The sequence below is a fragment of the Schistocerca cancellata genome, chromosome 9, assembly GCF_023864275.1.
Source record: "Schistocerca cancellata isolate TAMUIC-IGC-003103 chromosome 9, iqSchCanc2.1, whole genome shotgun sequence".
Classification (NCBI taxonomy): domain Eukaryota; kingdom Metazoa; phylum Arthropoda; class Insecta; order Orthoptera; family Acrididae; genus Schistocerca; species Schistocerca cancellata.
In genome coordinates, this window is record NC_064634.1 from 485,803,989 (window position 1) to 485,829,448 (window position 25,460).

Below are 25,460 nucleotides of genomic sequence, written 5' to 3' on the forward strand. Positions count from 1 at the left end.
TCAACCAAAATTTGGGCTACTGACTGGAAGGCTCCACAACCACAAAGTGGGGGTGGCTCATCATGCAAAAGAAAGCCATGGGTCAGCCTGGTATGGCCAATGCGGAGACGACACAGTGTGGTCGAGTCCTTTCGGGAGAGGCGAAAGGAAGAACGCCACAAGCCTGGTGTCACCTTAATCGCACGAAGTTTATTAGACAGGGGAGTAGCCTCCCAAGAATTGGCCCATGACTGTGCGAAGTGGGATTTGATGTGAAGCCGTAAATCCAATGCAGGAGGGGTTACAGAAAACGGGGGGTAAGTGACTGCTCCCCCAGCCAAACGATCAGCGAGCTCATTACCCGGTATACCCACATGGCCAGGGACCCAAAGGTAGTCAATGGAACAAGCAGCACGGTGAATATCAGGGAGATGGTCATGGATGGCAGAGACCGAGGGATGGCGCGAAAAACACCGGTCAATAGCAAGAAGGCCACTCATTGAGTCCGTATATAACAAAACGCGGTTGTGTTGGGACTGTTTAATAAAGGTAAGGGCCTGGGAAATTGCCATCAATTCCGCAGTAAACACCCCTCATGTAGGTGGCAGCAGATGATTTTCCGTTCAGACAGAGGACGTGAAGGCATACCCCACATGATCAGCAGATTTAGAGCCATCAGTGTAAAATACAACAGCATCCCGAAACTCCCATAAAATTTGGCGGAAAAAGGAACAAAACACCAGCGGGGGATGGAATCTTTTGGACCTCGGCGGAGATCCATCCGAATTCGAAGCCGAGCAACTAACCAAGAGGGGGTGGAGGGGAGGGAGCGAGGAAGACAGGACAAAGAAGGAAGCTGAAAATCTGGCAAAGAGACGCAAGGCGGAGCCCAACCAGTAAACCCGCCCGAGGACGGGAGTCGGGTGGGCGACGTCCATGGTCTGGGAACAGGATAGAATAGGAAGGATGAGTGGAAGAGGAACGGATAGCGAGTGCATAAGACACCAGAAGCTGGGACAGCCGAACATAAAGTGGGGGGGGGGGGATCCCAGCTTCAACCAGGAGACTATCAACAGGGCTAGTAGGGAAGGCACCGGTGGCCAAACGGATACCACGATGGTGGACTGGATCCAGCACATGCAGTGTGGAAGGAGCAGCTGAACCATAAACTTGACAACCATAGTCCAAGCGAGACAGAACTAGAGCATGATAAAGACGGAGAAGGAGGGAACGGTCCGCTCCCCAAGAGGAGTGGGCAAGGAAGCGAAGGACAGTGAGTTTACAGAAACATCCTACCTTCAGATGTCTGATATAGGGCAGCCAAGTGAGCTTGTTGTCAAAAAGAAGACCCAGGAAACGAAACTGTGAGACCACAGGCAATCGTTGGGCATCGAGATAGAGCTCTGGATCAGGGTGGATCGTAGTACGGCGACAGAAGTGGACCACCCGCGATTTTAGAGGAGAGAATTGAAACCCATGTGAGAGGGTCCATGTAGAGGCACGCTGTATAGCTCCCTGGAGCTGCCGTTCTGCAGATGCCATCGAGGAGGAACTAACCCAAATGCCGAAATCATCCACATACAGGGCATGGGCGACCAAAGGACCGACAGAGGCCACAAGTCCATCGATAACACTGAGGAAAAGAAGGACACTCAAGACAGAACCCTGTGGGATGCCCGTCTCCTGGGTCCGTGGAGAACTAAAAACAGTACCAACTCGAACTCTGAATGACCGATGAAACAGGAGCTGGCGGATAAAAATCGGGAGTGGGCCCCAAAGACCCCACTGATGAAGGGTAAGTAAGATGTGATGGCGCCAGGCCGTGACGTAGGCGTTGCAAAGGTCAAAAAACACCGCAACCAAATGGCGGCTCTGGGAAAAAGCCTGCCGAACTGCGGATTCCAAGCGAAGTAAATGATCGACTGGAGACCGTCCCTCTCGAAAGCCACACTGGTAAGGGGACAACAGATCCCGAGATTCGAGGACCCAATTGAGCTGACGGGCTACCATCCGTTCAAGTAACTTACAAACTAATTGGCCGATAGCTGTCAACAGATAGGGGGTTCTTACCAGGAACCACGATGCTGTCCCTCCACTGAGAAGGGAAGTCACCCTGGAGCCAGATATGGTTAAACACCCGAAGAAGATGTTTCCGTTGTGGAGCACTGAGATGTTGAAGCAGTTGGTTATGAATGGAACCTGGGCCAGGGGCAGTATCATGAGAAGAAGATAGAGCAGAAAGAAATTCCCATTCAGTAAAAGGTTCCTTGTAAGATGCTGACTCAGAAGGGGTAAAACATAAGGTGGAAGCTTCAGCCCACTGTTTCTGGTGAAGGAAAGCAGCTGGATAGGAGGTTGATGCTGGTGCCACTGAAAAATGGGTCGCAAGATGTTCTGCAAGAACTAATGGGTCCGTACAAAGGCCATCTGGGAGGTGAAGGCCTGGGAGGGTGGACTGCTGATGGCAACCTTGGAAAGAGCGAAGTGTAGCCCATGCCCGTGACAGAGGGACAGTAGAACCGAGGGAAGAAACAAATTGTTCCCAACATATCCGCTTGCTCTGTTTGATTAAATAACGGGCTTTAGCGCGGAGGCGTTTAAAGGTAGTAAGGCTGGCTATGGATGGGTGCCTCTTAAAGCGTTGCAAAGCTCGACGGCGATCACGGATGGCAATGGCAATGGCCGTACTCCACCATGGGACTTGCCGGCGACGAAATGGTCCAGATGAGCGCGGGACAGCAAGGCTAGCAGCGCGAACAATCGCGTCAGACACGTCACGTAGGACGTCATCAATACAACCCGACAAAGAGGGAGAAAACACGACCTGTGCAGTGTATAGAGGTCAATCGGCGCGTTGGAAAGACCAACGAGGTAACCTGTCCATCGGGGAGCGGGAAGGGAGTGATATAATCAACGGGAAATGGTCGCTATCACAAAGGTCGTCGTGTGGCGACCAGTGTAATGAAGGGAGAAGAAAGAGAAAGATCAATGGCAGAAAAGGTACCATGACCGGCACTGAAATGAGTAGGGGAGCCATCACTAAGAAGGCACAAGTCGTGGTCTGCAATAAACTGGTCTATGAGAAGACCTCGTCTAGATGGAAAGGCACTGCGCCACAAGGGATGATGAGCATTAAAATCCCCAAGGAGGAGGAAGGAAGGAGGAAGTTGCTGAAGAAGGGCAGTTAAGGCAGCAGCTGTAAGAGTCCTGTCAGGAGGGAGATAAAGATTGCAAACTGTGACCGCAGAGTCTAGGTGGACCCTAACAGCAACCGCTTCCAATGTAGTTTGAAGAGGAATCCACGTGCTAGCAATGTCTGTACGGACCAACGTACAAACGCCACCAGAAGCCCGCAGGGGTCCGACCCGATTTCGACAGAAAACACGGAACCCACGGAGGGCCGGTGAGTGAGCATCAGTAAAATGAGATTCCGGAAGAACCACACAAGCTGCAGAGTAAGACGAAAGAAGGGATTTCAATTCCGGAAGGTGACGATAGTATCCATTACAATTCCATTGGAGAACCACAGGACGATGATTTAAATGGGGGCTGAACACGCTAAAGCCAGTCATACCGCCGGGTCCCCACCAGTCACCGACAAGGAGGGGGCGACATCCATGAACGACAGGTCAGAATCCGGTTGTGAAGTCGGGGAAGGGGCCTCTGGTGACACCAGAGGCTCTTTGTCCCGGGACTTATGTTTCTTCTTTTCAGGTTGAGATCGAGGAGGGCTGTGTGGCATAAAAGAGCCAGCTGCAGCAAGATCAGGAACAGAAAGAGACCGGGCGACCTGGGGGCCGACAGACCGCGGCTCTCGCGGTCGTCGCGCGGTAGCAGACCTTTGGCCTGGAAGGTGCCAGGAAGGGGCATCCCGGGAGAGGCGCCCTTGACCGGCAGACGCCGCAGGAGTGGGACACTTCTCTGGCTGGGGAGGGGGAGCAGCGCCCAGAGGAGAAAGTGTGGGAGCCACAGGGGAGGGGGGGAAGAAAGGGGTCTGGGATGGGGGTAAGGAAGGGGGAGGAAGGGGTGAAGATGTAACCAAGGCGTAACTAGATGTCATGGACATAGGGTGAAGACGTGTATATTTACTACAGACCTCTGTGTAGGTTAAACGATCGAGAGACTTATATTCCTGTATCTTCTTTTCCTTCTTATATACTGGGCAATCTGGTGAACGTGGAGAATGACTACCATTACAATTTACACACACAGGAGGGGGAACACAGGGATTCCACTCATGGAGTGGACGTCCACAGTCACCACAGAGAGGGGCCTGTGAACAGTGGGAAGACATGTGTCCAAAACGCAAGCACTTAAAACACCTCATAGGAGGTGGGATGTACGGCTTCACATCACATCTATAAACCATAATCTTAACTTTCTCAGGGAGGGTATCCCCATCAAAGGCCAGGATAAAGGCACCAGTATCAATGCTATTGTCTTTAGGACCCTTCTGGACAAGCCGAACAAAGTGAACACCCTGCAGTCCGAGATTGTCCTGAAGTTCCTCATCAGTTTGAAGGAAGAGGTCCCTGTGAAAAATCACACCTTTTACCATATTTAGAGACTGGTGGGGGGTAATGGACACAGTAATTGTGCCAAGATGGGTACAGGCATGAAGGGCCGCAGATTGGGCAGCTGAAGCAGTTTAGATCAGCAACGAACCCGACCGCATCTTGCTCAGGGAGTCCACTTCGCCAAACTTGTCTTCAATGTGTTCCACAAAGAATAAAGGTTTGGTATTGGTGAAAGTATCTCCATCAGTCCTGGTGCAAACTAGATAACGAGGGAAAAGTTTCGCCCCTAGCCGACGGGCCTGACCCTCTTCCCAGGGGGTAGCCATGGAAGGGAAGGCCGAAGGGGCAAGAGAAGCAGCACTTGAAGAATCAGTTCCACGCAGAGAGACGGCCGCAGAAGAACAGCCAGTGTTCTGGATCCGTATGCGTTTCATCTGCATAGCGTCCGCCCTCATACCACCCACTCCGATCAGGGGCTCTCCTCACGGGCGCCACCCAGCCACAGCAAGGGCCGTCTGGCATGGCGGCCATTGCCGGGAGTTCCGACGCTCCAGGATGACGAGCAACCACTCCAAGGCATGCATGGGGAGGTCACAGCTCAGGTTTCAGAAGTGTGATCCCTGTGTGTTCAGGGGGCTCAACCAAAAGGGTACATAGCGACCCCACCACATGGGCTGGCTACCGTGCTGGCTATGCACCCTAGCATCAGACAATGACGTGAAAGAAAAGGTGGAATGTACTAGGAGGGCGCACGTCGGAGACACTAGGTAAGGTGCTCTTCCCCAATTTTGTAATGGAGGTCAAACCCCAGAGGGGGGCCAAGGAATGCCGAGACGAGGAGATGATTATGCAACAAAGCCGAATTGTAAAACCAACAGAACCAGGAGGATAGCGGGGGCCAACATAAGCAAGGACACCAAGAGAGAGAGAGGAGTGGGTGACGGGAAAGGAGCAAGGAGGGGAATGGAGGGGAAGGGGAAGGAAATGCAGCCCTGGAGAGAAAGAAGGCTGCAACAGCTCGGGGCCCCGTGCTCGCCACGCACGTATCCACAAAAGAGTTGTGGACCCCCTGGGGGGGGGCAGTGGTGGTGTCAAGCTTTTGGGGTGTGCCCGATCTGCAAACCTAGGACAGCCTCCTCCTATGCCCAGGTGAGCTGCGACAGGACATAGCACACCAGGCACTTTTGTGGGTGATGTTCCTAGCACTGATGACAGAGGATACGTTGGATCTCTTTTGCGCCTGAAAACTAAAACTGTCATTTCATAAGTATTCTCAGCAATTGTCTGGGATTTTCCTGAAGTATACATATATATATTGAGCCTCATTAATAACAGTGTATCAGTCATAGATACTGCAATTTTACCAACAGTCTACTTTTCCTTGTTACAGGTTGCTCTGTGATATTTAGGTTATTGTGTATAGGAATACTAACAGAAGTCTGGGAGAACTTATGAACTAGTTGTGGTGTCACCGCCAGACACCACACTTGCTAGGTGGTAGCCTTTAAATCGGCCGCGGGCCGTTAGTATACGTCGGACCCGCGTGTCGCCACTATCAGTGATTGCAGACCGAGCGCCACCACACGGCAGGTCTAGAGAGACTTCCTAGCACTCGCCCCAGTTGTACAACCGACTTTGCTAGCGATGGTTCACTGACAAAATACGCTCTCATTTGCCGAGACGATAGTTAGCATAGCCTTCAGCTACGTCATTTGCTACGACCTAGCAAGGCGCCATTACCAGTTACTATTGATACTGTGAATCATGTACCGTCAAGAGCGACGTTCACCATTAATGGATTAAAGTTAAGTATTCCACCAGCTTGGGGTGTGCCCGAGCTGCAAACCTAGGACAGCCTCCTCCTATGCCCAGGTGAGCTGCGACAGGACATAGCACACCAGGCACTTTTGTGGGTGATGTTCCTAGCACTAAATTCTAATTTCCTTGTCCTGTTCCAGACCTCACGCCAGCCTGCGTGAGCTAAAACGCGTGCCTTTCGGCTTCCTCTAGTAACACAGTGTTGGCTCTCCTACCAACCACAACACTAGTCATACAAATATCATGTACATGACCTAAACAAGCAGATTTATGGTCATTTACTTTTAACTCTTTGCTTCTTCTAACCAGTTTGTCATTCACAGTTATTAGTTTTCATTTGTTTATCTCTCTCCTGCTTTAAGATATTGTAATAGTGTTCCACTTGAAGATAGCTGGCAGCAAGAAGAAGCTAATGATAAACTATCATTCAGTTGTGGAAAGTAGTTTTAAGGAGTAGTACCTTACACAAACAATAATTTGCACTGTAAGGAAATGAATGAGTCAGTCACGAAGGAATCAATGAAGATTCACAGTAATGAAATGATATAATTGCAAACTGCTCAGATATGATGACGCTGGAATACAGTGCGGTGATAGTTTAAAATTTCTGCTTTGCATAGACAGTCACCTTTCACTCTAAGAGACCTTAACACAGGTTCTTTATTCCTGCAGCACGAGTGTCTTTAAACTTTTCATCTCTTAAAACATTGATTTAGTGTCACAGTAGTCGGTTCAGTTCACCTGAAGAACATACTTCAATTCAATGTTCATGGAAGTCGACCTGGTTTTAAAATCTATTTTTTCCATCATCAAATTACGTACAGCTTCTGCCTATTACAACTGAATTCTGGTTTTGCAAAGTGGACTTAATAGAATCCTGTATAATTTATTTATCATAGGGACCATATCATAAATTACATCCTAACAGCTCGCTTTGCTTTGTGTAGCCAGGGAGGTGTTGTTCATACTACTCCATATAAATAATTATTGGCCATGTAATACCATCGAATGTAATTTAGTTTGTGATTTACCTTGCCTGCATTGATCGAGATGTCTTTACTAGAGGTTTCTAGTGGAATGAAAATGCACTTGGCTACAGCATTGTGATCGTTCTGTCAGTGTTTTCTTGTATTCCAGGAAGTTCAGTACCGTTGGCTTCCAGAGGTATTTGTGTGTACTGTAGCACTGTTGCACTGAAGGCAAGTCTTGCAGATGTTGCCACGTCATACAAACTGACCCGCTGTTGCCAGTGTCCTTTTAGCAAATGTGATGGGCAGTGGAAGGACTGCTTGTAAATAATTCATTACACTGATGATATAAGTGTTCATGAAGTTGGAATTTTCCTGAAATTAGTGTGTCATGGTCCTATATCGTTTCAAGCATTGCTTTACATTTATACTCCCAATTAACAGAAACAATATTTTCCACTTTCTACAAATAACGCCCTCTCTTTGGTTATAGTAAACCAGATGATGTTCAGGCTAGTTCCATGAGCTGGGATTTTCGTTACATAACTGATTTTCTCACCTTCGTTAGCATTTATGTTGTATAAATTTGTTTGAGTTTCTACATCTCATCCCTATTGTCGATCAGCAAACTGATTTCATAAGCACGTTCCAGAAATGTCTCCTTCACATTGGTAACCTGGAGCCCTAGATGCGATTGCATGTCAGTTGCTTGTAATGTTGCTGACAGTGGACATCCCTGTTGATTCAGTCATTTTATTGATAATGGTGTCATAAACTGCTTCATAATCGTATTTTGCTCATACCTCTAATAAAATATTGTCTAACTGAATGATTCACATTGCCAACATCGACTAACACCATAGCTAGTTGTGATTGTTGACTGAGGTGACAAATAAAATCCCCGGTTCGATTCCTGGCGGGGTCAGGGATTTTCTCTGCCTCGTGATGACTGGGTGATGTGTGATGTCCTTAGGTTAGTTAGGTTTAAGTAGTTCTAAGTTCTACGGGACTGATGACCATATATGTTAAGTCCCATAGTGCTCAGAGCCATTTGGCAAATAAAATACATCTATTATTATGCCAATAGATCTGACATGCTCCTGTAATCAGCACCGAGTAATGTTATCAATCTATTATTTTTTAATGATCAGGTGTTTCAGTTCTTTGAGATGAATACTGACAGCATGTTAATAAGATCACAAAAAATATTGGTTCAGATAAAAGTTCAGATATGCATATATAATATCTTTCACGTAAGGCATACTACTTTACTTTTGACACAGGTCTGATCATCTCACATTTCTTGTTTGGTGAAAGGGAGTACCATGCCGTCAGTACCTTTCATAGAACTTCTACATCTTAAAATGCCCTCCACATGCTTTGTTTACCCTGGATTGTCATACAGGGTGATAGATTGTGTAGGAATGATTGTGTATTTTGCTTCCTGTGTCTGCTGTAGCGTTCCATCCTCACCATAAACTGTTCTGTTGGGACTTGCTTTGTGCTTTTATTCTCCTGCTTAATGCGCAAAGCCGATGATTTTGTGTAATCCTTCACTCGAAATGCGCTCATGAAGGTGGAATTTGTGCAAGCGCTACATGCTTCTGCCATGGTACATTATTTGTGCTAGGAGTTTGATTCAAATCTGACATCCACAGCAATGTATATGCACAGGATACACAATTCCTGTACATCACAACCAGTGGTTTGTAGGCATAGAGCCGGCATCTTACAATCCACCAACTCTGTTCCAATGGGTTTAGATCAGGTGAATGTGGTGTCCCAGACACCAGTACAGGTTCACTACCAAACTCCTCAAATCGCTGTTCCACAATTAGTGCCTTGTGCCATGGACGGTTATTTTGTTGAAAGGTGCCATTGACATTATGAAATACATAAAGTGTGAATGGATTCAGAAAGTCGGCAATAATGTTTACGTAGTCCACAGCTATCTCAGTGGCTTCTACCACTATTGAAGATGTTGTGTAAGCCCAGATAAATGTCCCCCATAACACTGCTCCCACCAGGCTGAATCCATGTTGCATTGCTTGTTTCTTGCAATTCTTCATCTGGATGTTCTGCTGTAACAAGACGTGGTTCATCTGACCAGCATAATGTTTAAATTTATTCATGGTTAAATCTCGATGATCTTGCACCCATCCCGATCATAATTCCGGAAATTGTTGAGTCATAAATAGAACTCATAGTGGTTGTCTGCTATGGGGTTGTGTGTTCAATAATATGTGCTGAGGAGTGTGCTGCAAGCTACTTGTGCCTGCAACAGCAACGTGCTCTGTCGTTATATATGCCACAGACCCTCCTTACAGACTGGGAAAGTGTCTGACTCTACATTCTGTGATGAGGCATAGATGTCCAACGTCTGGTCTCCTGCTACTTGTTTCACTGTCTTTCAACCACTTTCTGTAGTTACAGATGACAGTAGCATGTGAATAGTTATTGCCTTAGCCGTTTCTGAAATGCTTATTCTCACACTCCAGGCCGTAACAGTCAGCAATTCGTCAATGATATTGTGTGAATGTACTTCCACATTTACCATCTGTTATCACTATCAGCTCCTGGTCTTGCGGTAGCATTCTCGCTTTATACGCACGGGGTCCCGGGTTCGATTCCCGGCGAGGTTAGGGATTTTTCCTACCTCGAGATGACTGGGTGTTGTTGTGTCGTCTTCATCATCATCATTCATCACCATTACGGTCGGAGGAAGGCAAAGGGCAAACCATCTCCGCTAGGACCTTGCCTAGTAGGGTGGTGCGGGTCTCCTGCATCGTCCCCTACGCTCCTCGGAGTATGGGACCTCATCATCATCATCGTCATCATCATCATCACTATAACGATTCCCCATTCATCTCTGCTGCACTATCGCAATCCCATCAGAATATAGGGAGAGTCAGTAACAAAATACATACTTTGAGGGGTGATAATACTAGTGTTTGTGAACATAAAACTTCATCTGAACATATGTCCCTTTCTTAGCAGTTTATGAGGAGATTAAAGAAAACAATGGGGAACAGAACAAAAGCAGGTGATGGCAAATGAAAAATTATGATCCAATGTTCTGTTTAAGTGTGTATATTTCCTCACAAAAGACGTTAAAAAGATCCACTATCAACTAAAATACGTTTTGCAGCACTTGCTGACAGCTGCAGTTTTGCTGAACTGGTCTCATCTTTATGGTCCTTTATTTCAGCACACACATGCAACAGAAAGTAAGTTCTCCCTTTCCGTCCATTCTGCATTTCTATACTGCACTCTTAAGCCAACTGCACAAGCAGTAATCTAATGGAGTAAGATCAGGTGACCTCAACGACCACAGCGATCGATTCCCTGCCCAGGATATGTTTCAATGAGATACTGTGTTACTGGCCATACAGAGTGCGCAGGAGTTCCGTCTTACGGGAAGTAAACATAATGTCTTACTCCCGAAGGAATATCTTCCAAATATTTTGGTAACACATTTTGAAGGAAATCTAGATACCATACTCCATTAAGGCATTTATCAACAATAACTGGGCCCATAAATTGGTTATCAATAATACCACACCACACGTTCACCTAGGACGATCAACGAAAATTCGTTTCCACAGTAGTGTGCAGATTTTCATCTGCCCGTATGTGAGATCTGTGCGAGTTTTAGATACCATTACTGGTAAATGTTGACTCGTCAGTGAATAGTATATGTTAAATACAGCATTCATTGGCAGTGACCCACTGACAGAACTCCTTCGGTTTGCCATCGTCTCTTACATGGAGATATTGTGCGGTCAGCTGTTGGTACAGGTGGAGACCATGCCCATGTATTGTGCACATCACCCATTTTCATCCAGAACCAAGCTGTGCAGCAGTGCTGCTTGAGTTGGTAGTTTGGCGGCGTTCTATCACTTCAGGAATGTTCTCAATTTCAGTAAGATCCTGTTGGACAGGTTGTTCCAATACAACATGTAAGCAGTACACACTGATGCAAACCGTCAAATGCCCTACTAAATATCCAGCTATCTGAAATTTTGCAATTATATAACCGTCTTTCGTATTTGCAAACAGCGGCTCTGGTTCAAAATGGTTCAAATGGCTCTGAGCACTATGGGACTTAATAGCCGAAGTCATCAGTCCCATATAACTTAGAACTACTTAAACCTAACTAACCTAATGACATAACACACATCCATGCCCAAGGCAGGATTCGAACCTGCGACCTTAGCGGTCGCGCGGTTCTAGACTGAAACAGAACAAAAGCATGTGATGGCAAATGAAAAATTGTGATCCAATGTTCTGTTTAACTGTGTATATTTCCTCACAAAAGACTGAAACGTCTAGAACCGCCGGCTAGCGGCTCTAGAATTCCCACTGGAGAACCTGTAGACAAAGAGTATGCCACTATAGTCTACATGTGTGAAGATCTGTGACATTTTCACTACACTGACCTGTACTGTTTTGGCTATAAATTTAACAACACTGTAGTAACTACACTGATGCAAGAACTGTAGTACTGAGACATGAGGTGAACGGGTGTACAGTTGCATGACTCGTCACCCCACCATGTGCAAGCGAAGTGTGCACTGAAATGGTCACTAAACAACACTACATACCCTAATGTCTCTTGGGTTGTATTCACACGTCATTGCTGGTGAAGACATGTGACTGATGCCCGTGATTTTCAAACAGCTGTATTTTAGATATGGTCAAGAAAACGGCATATGTTCATCTGAAGTGCAGAATCACAAATAGTATCACCTCTCAAAGCATAAATTTTTTTCTTCCATAGCACACAACTGAAGAAACTGCAAAAAGGTGGGAATTTAAGGAGATGGGACCTGGATAAACTGACTAAACCAGAGGTTGTACAGAGTTTCAGGGAGAGCATAAGGGAACAATTGACAGGAATGGGGGAAAGAAATATGGTAGAATAAGGCTGGGTAGCTCCGAGGGATGAAGTAGTGAATGCAGCAGAGGATCAAGTAGGTAAAAAGACGAGGGCTAGTAGAAATCCTTGGGTAACAAAAGAAATATTGAATTTAATTGATAAAAGGAGAAAATATAAAAATGCAGTAAATGAAACAGGCAAAAAGGAATACAAACGTCTCAAAAATGAGATCGACAGGAAGTGCAAAATGGCTAAGCAGGGATGGCTAGAGGACAAATGTAAGGATTTAGAGGCTTATCTTACTAGGGGCAAGATAGATACTGGCTACAGGAAAATTAAAGAGACCTTTGGAGAAAAGAGAACCACTTGTATGAATATCAAGAGTTCAGATGGAAACCCAGTTATAAGCAAAGAAGGGAAAGCAGAAAGGGGGAAGGAGTATATAGAGCGTCTATACAAGGGTGATGTACTTGAGGACAATAATATAGAAATGGAAGAGGATGTAGATGAAGATAAAGTGGGAGATACGGTACTGCGTGAAGAGTTTGACAGAGCACTAAAAGACCTGAGCCGAAACAAGGCCCTGGGAGTAGACAACATTCCTTTAGAACTACTGACGGCCTTGAGAGAGCCAGTCCTGACAAAACTCTACCATCTGGTGAGGAAGATGTATGAGACAGGCGAAATAGCCTCAGACTTCAAGAAGAATATAATAATTCCAATTCCAAAGAAAGAAAGTGTTGACACATGTGAAAATTACCGAACAATCAGTTTAATAAGTCACAGCTGCAAAATACCAACGCGAATTCCTTACAGATGAATGGAAAAACTGGTAGAAGCAGACCTCGGGGAGGATCAGTTTGGATTCCGTAGAAGTCTTGGAACACGTGAGGCCATACTGACTTTACGACTTATCTTAGAAGAAAGATTAAGGAAAGGTAAGCCAACGTTTCTAGAATTTGTAGACATAGAGAAAGCTTTTGACAATGTTGACTGGAATACTCTCTTTCAAATTCTGAAGATGGCAGGGTTAAAATACAGGGATCGAAAGGCTATTTACAATTTGTACAGAAACCAGATGGCAGTTATAAGAGTCGAGGGACATGAAAGGGAAGCAGTGGTTGTGAAGGGAGTGAAACAGGGTTGTAGCCTCTCCCCGATGTTATTCAATATGTATATTGACCAAGCAGTAAAGGAAACAAAAAAAAATTCGGAGTAGGTATTAAAATCCATGGAGAAGAAATTAAAACTTTGAGGTTCGCCGTTAAATTGTAATTCTGTCAGAGACAGCAAATGACCTGGAAGAGCAGCTGAACGGAATGAACAGTGTCTTGAAAGGAGGAGATAAGATGAACCTCAACAAAAGCAAAACAAGGATAATGGAATGTAGTCGAATTAAGTCGGGTGATGTTGAGGGAATTGAATTAGGAAATGAGACACTTAAAGTAGTAAAGGAATTTTGCTATTTGGGGAGCAAAATAACTGATGATGGTCGAAGTAGAGAGGACATAAACTGTAGACTGGCAATGGCAAGGAAAGCGTTTCTGAAGAAGAGAAATTTGTTAACATCGAGTATAGATTTAAGTGTCAGGAAGTCGTTTCTGAAAGTCTTTGTATGGAGTGTTGCCATGTATGGAAGTGAAACATGGACTATAAATGGTTTAGACAGGAAGAGAATAGAAGCTTTCGAAATTTGGTGCTACAGAAGAATGCTGAAAATTTGATGGGTAGATCACCTAACTAATGAGGAGGTATTGAATAGAATTGGGGAAAAGAGGAGTTTGTGGCACAAATTGACAAAAAGAAGGGACCGGTTGGTAGGACATGTTCTGAGGCATCAAGGGATCACAAATTTAGCACTGGAGGGCAGTGTGGAGGGTAAAAATCGAAGAGGGAGACCAAGAGATGAATACACTACGCAGATTCAGAAGGATGTAGGATGCAGTAAGCACAGGGAGATGAAGAAGCTTGCACAGGATAGAGTAGCATGGAGAGCTGCATCAAACCAGTCTCAGGACTGAAGACCACAACAACAACAGCACATGATTTTTGCTTTTTGATGTGAGCCCTTCCACTAGCACCCCAAAAGTTTCTATTCCTTACCAAAGAGGGATATTTTCACTCTCTTCACCCTGTAAATTTTATTAGCAACAAGTCTATGTACTCTTTCTCAGGAAAAGTTCTGGTGTCCAACCTGGTTTTCTTATTCTGTTTACCAACCCTTTTCTTATTCTGTTTACCAACCCATATTCCACTCCCTTCCCGGCCGTGCGGTTCTAGGCGCTACAGTCTGGAACCGAGCGACGGCTATGGTCACAGGTTCAAATCCTGCCTCGGGCATGGATGTGTGTGATGTCTTTAGCTTAGTTAGGTTTAATTAGTTCTAAGTTCTAGGCGACTGATGACCTCAGAAGTTAAGTCGCATAGTGCTCAGAGCCTTTTGAACCATTTGAACCATTCCACTCCTGTTTCTAGTATTGTCTTATATCGTTTCATGTTCTACATTAACTCTTATTTCCTTCAATAATTTTTTGTTGACGCTTTTTTTTGTTTTTAATAACCTGTTTTCGTTGCTTCTTGTAAGTTTTCATCACTCCTAATGTTGTTCTTGGACTGTATAATTCTTCTATTTCAATTTCATGCTTATGATTTCAGTCCTCTAATTTGTTTTCTGCACCAGTATCTTCAAGGAATTTACTAATATCTGTTTCAGTATGTGGTCGTTGTTGTGGCCTTCAGTCCTGAGACTGGTTTGATGCAGCTCTCCATGCTACTCTATCCTGTGCAAGCCTCTTCATCTCCCAGTAACTACAGCAAACTACATCCTTCTGAATCTGTTCAGTGTATTCATCTCTTGGTCTCCCTCTACGATTTTTACCCTCCACGCTGCCCTCCAATACTAAATTGGTGATCCCTTGATGCCTCAGAATAGGCCCCACCAACCGATCCCTTCTCCTAGTCAAGTTGTGCCACAAATTTCTCTCTTATTCTATTCAGTACCTCCACGTTAGTTATGTGATCTACCCACCTAATCTTCAGCATTCTTCTGTAGCACCACATTTCGAAAGCTTCTATGCTCTTCTTGTCTAATTTTTTTTTTCGTCCACGTTTCACTTCTATACATGGCTACACTCCACACAAATACTTTCAGAAACGACTTCCTGACACTTAAATCTATACTCGATGTTAACAAATTTCTCTTCTTCAGAAATGCTTTCCTTGCCATTGCCAGTCTATATTTTATATCCTCTCTACTTCGACCATCATCAGTTATTTTGCTCCCCAAATAGCAAAACTCCTTTACTACTTTAAGTGTCTCGTTTCCTAATCTAATTCCCTCAGCATCACCCGATTTAATTCGACTACATTCCATTATCATCGTTTTGCTTCTGTTGATGTTCATCTTATATCCTCCTTTCAACAGACTGTTCATTCCGTTCAGCTGCTCTTCCAGGTCATTTGCTGTCTCTGACAGAATTACAATTTAACGGCGAACCTCAAAGTTTTAATTTCTTCTCCGTGGATTTTAATACCTACGCCGAATTTTTCTTTTGTTTTCTTTACTGCTTGCTCAATATACAGATTGAATAACATCAGGGATAGGCTACAACCCTGTCTCACTCCCTTCCCAACCACCGCTTCCCTTTCATGTCCCTCGACTCTTATAACTGCCATCTGGTTTCTGTACAAATTGTAAATAGCCTTTCGCTCCCTGTATTTTACCCCTGGATCCTTCAGAAATTGAAAGAGAGTATTCCGGACAACATTGTCAAAAGCTTTCTCTAAGTCCACAAATGCTAGAAATGTAGGTTTGCCTTTCCTTAATCTATTTTCTAAGATAAGTCGTAGGGTCAGTATTTCCTCATGTGTTCCAACATTTCTACAGAATCCAAACTGATGTGGTATGTAATTTAAAATCTCTTCCATAACACCATGTGCAAACTATTTAACATTATTGAATGTATCTGCATAATACTGTGTCATCTTACATTGAGTGGTTTCTGACTTTTTTATATGATGGTCCACGTTGTGCTCTCAATTTCTTTAATGCCTTCCCAATACTTTCTTCTTGTTGGTTGGTAGCATGTAACTCTTCTTATGTCAAATGACTCATGTTGCATATATGTGCCAAATTTGACAAATACCTATCAGTTCCCCGTTTCCGATGTAATTTCAGAACTAGTATTCTGTGTCCTATACGATTAGCTGTTGCAGTGGATGAGCTGTTCTCTAAAATAGCTGCATGAAGCTTTTAACATTCACAATACCAAGGAGGAGGGGTATAGGGGGAGGGGGTGAGCAACATGGTTCTCACCTTTTGAAAATATTGTCATCCAGTCCGGTACTTTGTACCATAAAATTTTGGAAAAAATATCTACTAGATTCCATAAATGTTCTAAATTTTTCAGTTAAACTTAACCTGTAAATTAAAGTCTGAGCAGCAGATGTGACTTTTTACAACAAATGTCATATTCAGTATCTTGAAATTCAGTGCCCAGTCTCACATCAGTGTTTCAATAATTATTAAAATCTGCATTTTCTTTAAAAAAAATTGTGGCAGTCACTAAGTCTCCCCTCCCACTTGGAAGTACACTGAAATTGTGTTGGTATTACTAAGAGTGTGCGCAAAGATATTTTCAAGTTCTAGACCCTACATACATATCAGTAACTCTTTAACAATCTCGTTAATATTATTCAGAAACAATGAGCATATTTTGTTTTTTTCTATTTTTGAAGATGGGCATAAATTAGTCCTTCTCCTGGTAATACACATTAATGTAAATACATAGGCATTGGAAGAGTTAAATGCATTTTGCATCTGCAGGTGGCACACGTCCACAGTTGATGTTCCTAGAGAAATAATGACTGAAAACCATGAATCAATGCATAAGAGGCAATATGGTTTGTTGAGTCAATTGAAACATTACTTACTGAGCTATCAATGTTAAAATACTGGTTTTGCTTCCATGTTTGCCTTAAATAGTTACACAGCATCCTGTTATATGCAATAGCCTACACACTGATCTGATTAGTTTCAGAAAGCATACACAATACTCTCACTGTTGATAGCTCTGGCCTTGTATAAGTATTATTCAGGTATTCACCTCCTTTCTAACATAAAATGCATTAGCAATGAAGTCATGCTGCATCTACTAATGCACTGTCATATAGTGGTACTTTTTCATAAACCCAAATTTGACTAATAAATAAATTACAAAGGGCACCTGCACAACTCGCCTTAGTTCAACCATGCCATCAACCTGGGTGCCAGGATTTCATGATTACCACAAAAACCTTAACTATTAGACATTCTCAAAATGCCACACATACGACTAATGTTTTCAGTGACACTTACCTTCCCACAAATGATTTCCAAACACTACCTCCACAATTTCTGATGTTCACCTCCCATAGCCACCATCCTCCACAGATTTCGTGGTGCTATTCTCACAGACTCTGTGGGAAAATTCCGACTCTAGTGCTTGGAAAAGAAAGGTGGAACTACAAGCTACAATGGAAATTTCAGCCAGACCTTTTCATGTGGTGAAGTAGACTAATGGTTAAGCCGACTGCTTGTAATAAGAAAGAAATTCACTTTTGTATCACAGTGTGGCACATATTTTCAATTATCACTACATGTGAAAGTGATTAAAAGCGTCATTGGAAGAAAAATATACAAAATACACATAAAATTGAAACACGCACCCGACAACAAGCCATGTCCATTTTCCATTACTATATATTACTTTGTTTCTCCTTCCATACTTACTACTTCTCAGTTATTTCTTTTTGATGACTGCACATTTATACCACAATTATTTATTTCTATACAATCATTGTTTCTTGGAGTTGCATTGTATCAGTGTCCCATCACATCTATTTCTTATAGGATTAATTTGAAAGATCGGAAACAGTCACTGAAACCAGAAATTGTATCAAACATACCAATATAATCAATGTCATGGGGAAAGAATTTGGTTTTATACCATATTTTCCATGTAACTGCCCTGACTGAATTATTTCTATTCTGAAGTAAATGTTATTCGAATAGTGAAGTCAGAGAATGATGCAGAGAATCACCTTGATACACACCTAGTCAATATCAAATTTTATAAAGGGAGTAACATTTCCTGAAAACTATAACCTCTACTTTATCAAAAACCAATCTTAAAAACATGGTGCTGACCAGGTATTTATTTACTCCACTCTTATATTAGTCCTTCTCTTCCTCTGTCACCTCACTGTGAATCAGCTTCTTCTTCCCCTCTCTACCCACATCTTCCACCTTCCCCTCTCTGTTCATCTCCACCTGCCTCCTCAGTCTGCACATTTCCTCACCTCACCTTTCTCTGTCCACCTCATCCCCCATCTGTCTCCAACACCAGTTACAACCCCCAGCCCCTGTGGGAGGATGATGGCTTTTACCTGCACAGTATTTATTTTCACATTGTAAAAAAAACTTCCTGGCAGATTAAAACTGTGTTTCGGACCAAACTTGAATTCAGTACCTTCGTCTTTCAAACTGAAGTATTCTTCCAACGGAGCTACCCAGGTGCTAGTCACAATTCGTTCTAAAAGCTTTATTTCTGCCAATACCTCCTTTCCTACCTTCCAGACATCACACAAGTTCTCCTGTGAAACTTACAGGATTTCACCTCCTGGAAGAAAGCTGTGAGGACGAGTCGAGACTCGTGCCTGGGTAGCTCACTTGGTACAGCGCTTGTCACAAACAGCAGAGGTTATGTCTCGGTCCAGCAGACAGTTTTAATCTGTCAGAAAGTGTCGTATCAACAAACACTCCACTACAGACTGAAAATCTCATTGTAGTAAGTAAGCAACACCCAATTCCTTAAAGAATTGAACTCCCCATGCGTAAAACATTTTCAAACTATGAGTGAATGGATGACTTAAATAACTGACATTAAGCATGTATGCCTTAAAACGTTTCTAAAACATTTGAAATTACACTCTAGGACACAAAAAATGACACACCACAAAGAAATTACCTCAATGGGATGGAATTCTGTACATGTGATGTACATATACAGACAAAAAAATTATAATAATTTAAGGAAATGGAATGATTTGTTCAAGAGAAAGAGCACAAATTGAATAGGTCACATTTGGCCTTATGGAAGCAGTAAGTCGGCTTGGCATTGACTGACAAAAATCTTGGATGCCCTTCTGAGGGATATAGTGCCAGATTCTATCCAACTGGCTCATTAGATCGTCAAAATCCTGAGCTGATTGAAAGGCCCTACCCATAATGTTCCTAAAGTTCGCAATTGAGGAGAGATCTGGCGGTCTTCCTGGCCAAGGCAGGGTTTGGCAAGCACGATGACAAGCATCAGAAAGTCTCACCGTGTTAAACTGGGCATTATCTTGTTGGAACGTAAGCTGAAGATGGCTTGCCACAAAGGGAATAAAACGGAGGATAGAATATCGTCGACGTACCCCTGTACTCTAGGGGTGCCATGAATTGTAATCAAAGGGGTCATGCTATGGCACCCCAGACCATTACCCCTGGTCATCAGGGGCATATGATGGCAACAGTCAGGTTGGTATCCCACTACTGTCTGTGACATTTCCAGACACATCTTTGATGGTCACCGGGTCTCAGTTCGACGTGCAACTAGTCACTGAAGGCAGTTCAACTCTAGTCAGTGAGATTCCAGGCTGAATGTGCCTGACGCCAATGGAAATGGGCTTGTTGGCGTACAGAGGTCGATGGTAGTCGGCACAAGGGGCGCTGTGAGCACATCCCCATTTCTGTGGGGCACCTGTTAATGGTACTTGTGGTCACTGAAGCACCAGTTGCATGTTGCATCAATGATCATGATGAATTCGGGACTCTGAGTACCTCTCACACGATTGCTCAGTCCTCACAGTCTGTTGACTCTCTGGTCGTGCGCTTCCTTCTTGACACTGTGTTTGGCCATGGTTCCTACCAACAGCGCCGAATAGTGGCATCGCTCCTGTTCCAATGCTTAGCCATTTGATAACCATTCCAACTGGCTTATTTGAGTTTAACTACACATTCTCCCTCAAATGAGGTCCACGCGACTATGAGGCATAATTACTCTCCAGCTGAGTATACACAATAAAATTTGCGAAACTTTATGTCTTGGGTTGTACATGTGCCTTGCTCAGTATCGTATGTGTTATTAAACCAGGGACCTAAAACCAATGGAGAGACTTTATCCCACTGTAGCTCTCAGTGGTTCACAGCCCCACAACAGGCCACAGCAGTCCAACCACCCCACCGCCGCCCTACACCGAATCCAGGGTTATTGTGAGGTTCGGCCCCAAGTGGACCCGCTGGGAATGTCTCATACCAGACGAGTGTAACCCCAAATGTTTGCGTGGTATAATAATTATGGTGTTTTTGCAGCTATCACCGACACAGTGTAACTGAGGTGGAACAAGGGGAACCAGCCCGCATGCGCCAAGTTAAATGGAAAACCGCCTTCAAAACCGTCCACAGGCTGGCTGGCACACAGGACCTCGACACTAATCTTCTGGGCGGATTCATGCTGGGGACCAGAACGCCTTCCCGCCTGGGAAGCAGCACGTTAGATCGCGCGGCTAACTGGGCAGCTGCTTAATATCCTTATCAGGTTCAAAGTGAAATTGGACTGCAGCATCACACATTCATCCATAGGCCTCCAAAATTTACAATTTCATGACCAATCTGAACAACCGCTTCATGGTATGTAATTTTGTTTTGTCTTAAAGTGTATGTTTAAAGTTTTTTGGAAGTGGGGAAGTGCTATCATTATCAAACAATGGAAGAGTATGCTCAGGGTAAATTGAACTCCTCTTTAGGAAAACCTAGTTTCTCAGCTGTCACAGTGTTTGTGACATCATATCTCCTTAAATACGTGTTGCACAGTGACAATTTTTAAGGTACATTCATTGGTATATGTGGATACTTCCTGCAAAAATTTGTTGCGAGTAGAGTTGGTAGTTTATAAGTTATAAGTTAAAATTTGACGCCTGATGCGGCACATCTTAACCCATCCAAATGTTTATGAGGTCATATCTCCTCAACTGTGCATTTAACAATGATATCATTTTTCAGACACATTCAATGTTACATTTGGATATCGTCTGCAAAAAGCTGTACGAATAGAGTTAGTAGTAAAGAAGTAATAAGTTAAAAATGTAATTCTTAAAATAGCAGTTTTACTGCTTCAACAGCCAAAGTGTAGAAAGCGCTGAAGCTTTTTCCTCATTTTTTTGTTGTAACGGCGACCAGAACAGTTGCGGGTTTGAAGTAACGGAAAACGCGGTGGCACCCGCTGAACGGCCCGCGAATAACAACACAACGGAGCGGACGGACACGAACAATGAAGGACCTTACGACAACAACAAGAACGAGACAACAAAGTCAAAAAAGCCTAACTAGTCAACCACGTCCACTCGTAAACAAAACACGAAAGTAAATACGCTGTCTAAGGCGAGGCGACATGTCCTGAGACGTGCGGAATGTTAGACTGGCTGGCTGGGCTTTTTTTTTTTTCTTTATTGTTATTTTGAAACCTGTATTACAGGCAGGCCTCCAGCAGCATACGACGCCGCTCTTTGGCCGCAGAGAAACACAAGTATATAAATGAAGACATTTAGAGAAAAAACATGAAACATGGTGGACATATAAACGGAGACAAACACTTTTTAAAATACGAGGTGCCGTTCACGGGCATAGAGTCCAAGATAAAATTGTTCAGACACTTGGACACAGACAGAGACGAAAATTGTCACACAGGAACGTAGGTGCACAAAACGAATAACACTGAATCACTTAAGCACAAAACGACGGCACACACAGAACACGAGGCGTTGATCTCCGACGCGCGAATGTTCACTAACTGTGTACGAGTCTGGGGATCTGCCAAGACAGGAGGAGGGGGGGTGGGAGAGGGAGAGGGGACAGCAGATGCCATGGGCAGGGAAGATAGGGAGAAGGGAGGAAGGGGGAGGGGAAGCCCAGGGGAAGAGGGAAGGAGGTAGGGGATGGGGGAAAAGGAAAGAGAAGGGAGGGAGGTTGCCTAAAGGAAAGGACACAGGAAGTGGAGGGGAGGATCAAAGTTGATAGGAGGGGTAGATGCAGGGGAGGAGGACATCATCAGGGAGGGGGAGCTGGCGGAAGCCACCTTGGGAGAGGGTAAGGAGGGTGGAGAGACGGAGACTGGGTGGGACATGGGAATACAGGCGCGGCAGCGGGCGGGGGTGGGAGAGGATGGGCGAGACAAGCGGATGAGGAGGATCGAGTTTGCGGGAGGTGTACAGGATCTGCATCCTTTCAAGGGATTCCTCTGTGAATCTACCCCTTTGAGAGATTGGTGGTTGTCACCACCACAGAACTTCTTTCCAGATAGGAAGTTAGATGTGTACCAGTTTTGGTTGTAATCGATATAGTAGTTTTGGAGAGTTGAACACGCATACTTTTCTTTAAAAATATTCATATAATAGTATATGAGATGTTGAGCATACTTACAGGGTACATACATACATAGGTATCCAATAAAGAGACATTCAATGTTTGACCTTAACACTTGGTTAGAGTCCTCATAAGACGCACTGTGAATGTGGAAAATGAGCGTTTGAAGTGACGGAACTCACCGCAGGAGGGAGACGGCAGCGTCGTCGGGTGGGGGAGAGTGGCACGCAGTCGTGGGCGGCACGGCGTTGGCTCGGGCACTGCAGAGAGAGAGACACTGCCTGGTGAGGCGACTCCACACAGAGGCCAGGGGGCAGCCTGATACACACACTGTCACTGAGGACTCGTTCACACACAGATAACAGAACACACACTGCAAAGACAATAGTGGATTCGCCATATGAATGCTTGGTCACTGAACTAATCAGTTTACGCACTGCTTCTCCAGAGTTCCTTTTACCAGTAGCTTAGTATATCAAACATCAACTGCCAGAGAGTAAAGGACAAAGGAAAGGTACATACATGTTTCAACATGAGCCACGGGCCTCGTCTTTGAATTCCCGTCCCGCTCGCCTGGCGTATGTCACTTCTCGCGGATCGAAGCTTGTGGCAGCAGGGGGCGTGGTTTAGCCGCGGTGGGCGGTTCGGAGCGACAGTGGTTCCTAGGGGTAGGTAGTGTTATGAAGCCGGACCGAAGGGTGAGACGCGCAGGGCCCGCAAGCAGTGTGCGCCTTTAGGCCGAACTTGACATGCCATGGTATGATTGGTGGCCTTTTAAATGTTTTGTCTGTTTAATAGTTATGGGCAGGTGAGGGGGGGGGGGGGCGGGGGAGGTCATCTAACGATGACACATTTGAGTGGCCTTGGAATTTTGAATTTGCTGTTGGTTGTTCTCGGTAGAAGTCATGTTATGCAAGGAGCTTTCTGAAAGTTCCTAGCACATTAAAACTGTGTGCCAGACCGTGACTCGAACACGGGACCTTTGCCTTTCACGGGCAAGTGGTCTACCGACTGAGCTACCCAAGCACGACTTACGTCCCATCCTCACAGCTTTAATTCTGCCATTACATCGTCTCCTACCTTCCAAACTTCCTGCGCAGGACAGCTTCTGTGAACTTTGGAAGGAAGGAGGTGAGGTACTGGTTGAATTAAAGCTGTGAGGACGGGTCGTGAGTCGAGCTTGGGTAGCGCAGTTGGTAGAGCGCTTGCCCACGAAAGTTCGAATCTCGATTCAGAACAGAGTTTCAATCTGCCAGGGAGTCTCATATCAGTGCACACTCTGCTAAAGAGTGAAAATTTGATTCTGCAAAGGAACTTTCTGATTCAATAAACTGCCTGAATTGTGTTCCGTGACAATATCTTGTTGTGTTGCCTTGGAAGGGGCCAGGGTAACGTGTAGCAACCAGAGACACTTGTTATTGCAATTCAGTTTCCCACGTTCAGTAGTGGATTCGATGATTGGGTAATGCTGTACATTGTTTTAAGTGTGACTATGTTTAGCCTTAGCCTAGCTTTTGAAGAGGATCATCTGAAGTGTCTGTTGATCTGCACTAGTTCTGTGGTCGTGGGGTTGTATTAAAAGAGAATGATAGGGGAATTTAGACGCTCCCATTACTTTGTTCCAGTTCTCTTCCGGTTTCACACGCTTTGACTGTCTTGCACATGGACCCAGTGTGTGCTCATTGTATTATGGCTTCATGGAATGCACCGCCGCCACATACCCTTGGGCTGCCTTCACTCAAGATGTGAAAATTGCTGTTTGAAATTTTGATGTTTGAGGCTTTGTTGAGTCAAGTGCTCTGGTTGGGCATACTGTCGAGCCCCATTAAGATGGCCACATGTTGGTCGGTTGTATATGAACGGCACGTGTCATATCGACATGTCGTCTGGACTTTTGAAAATGTAGCCAGTCGATAATAACTAACTGGCACATTTGAGTTTCACGTGGTGTAAAACGAAAAAGGGTATAGAACTGTTAAGTGTTACTATGCCCTGAAGGTTACTTATGTGTTCGTTTGCTAGCCATTTGTCAGCTGAAAGTAAAAGAAATTCATTCCCTGTCTCAGGGCTACTTACAGCTTACTAGATCTGTTGTTCAACTATTTGTCATTTACATGTTTTCATGGGGTGACCTTTCTCGCCTTTTATTTATTTACTTATTTATCTTTTGCTAAAACTTGGTTCTGGCCTTTTTAAATGGTGTTCTTGAATTACTGTGCATACGTGTTCACTTACTGAATCACTAAAGTGTTTTCTATGATATACCTTAAGAGAACTTTTTCTGTCTGAAGACATTTATATCTATCTGTACACATTATTTCTCTTATTAATCACTTAAATGCTCCATGGGGAGAGATGCTCATTAGCCTTACCTCCATTTAACAGGTCCTACAGTTTTTGTACAGTTCGACCGAGAATAACAACGTTCTCCATGATATCCATTCACCCTTAGGCTTAATTGCACTCATTTGGATTTCTATTGCTTATACGAAGTGCAGTTTGAATAGCAAGGGGCAAAAGACTACATCTCTGCCTTGTACCCTTTCTAATTTGAGCACTTCGTTCTTGGTATTCAATAATTATTTTTCTCTCTTGGTTCTTGTACCGCATATTATCCGTTTCTCCCTATAGCTTACACCTATTATACTGAAAATTTCAAGCATCTTGCACCGTTTTGCATCAAGTAAGCCTTTTTCTAGGCCAACAAAACCTATTTCGTAGGTCTTGCCTTCATTACGAAACACATTATCAGAGCTGCCTTCTTGTTCAGTTTATCTTTCTTAAAGCCAAACACATTTGTGTAACAGACCCTTCATTTTCTTATCTATTCTATTCCACATTATTGATGGTTTGAGCAT

General features: G+C 44.2%; 1 protein-coding gene across 1 annotated transcript in view; it reads right to left on the minus strand.

Annotated features, from left to right (window-relative positions):
* The window catches only part of LOC126100946 (uncharacterized), a 162,824-nt gene that overhangs the window by 2,935 nt on the left and 134,429 nt on the right, over positions 1-25,460 (minus strand). The window contains exon 7 of the mRNA XM_049911607.1: positions 22,785-22,862. Within this exon, the coding sequence (XP_049767564.1) occupies positions 22,785-22,862 (78 nt within the window). The remainder of the gene's footprint in view (positions 1-22,784; positions 22,863-25,460) is intronic.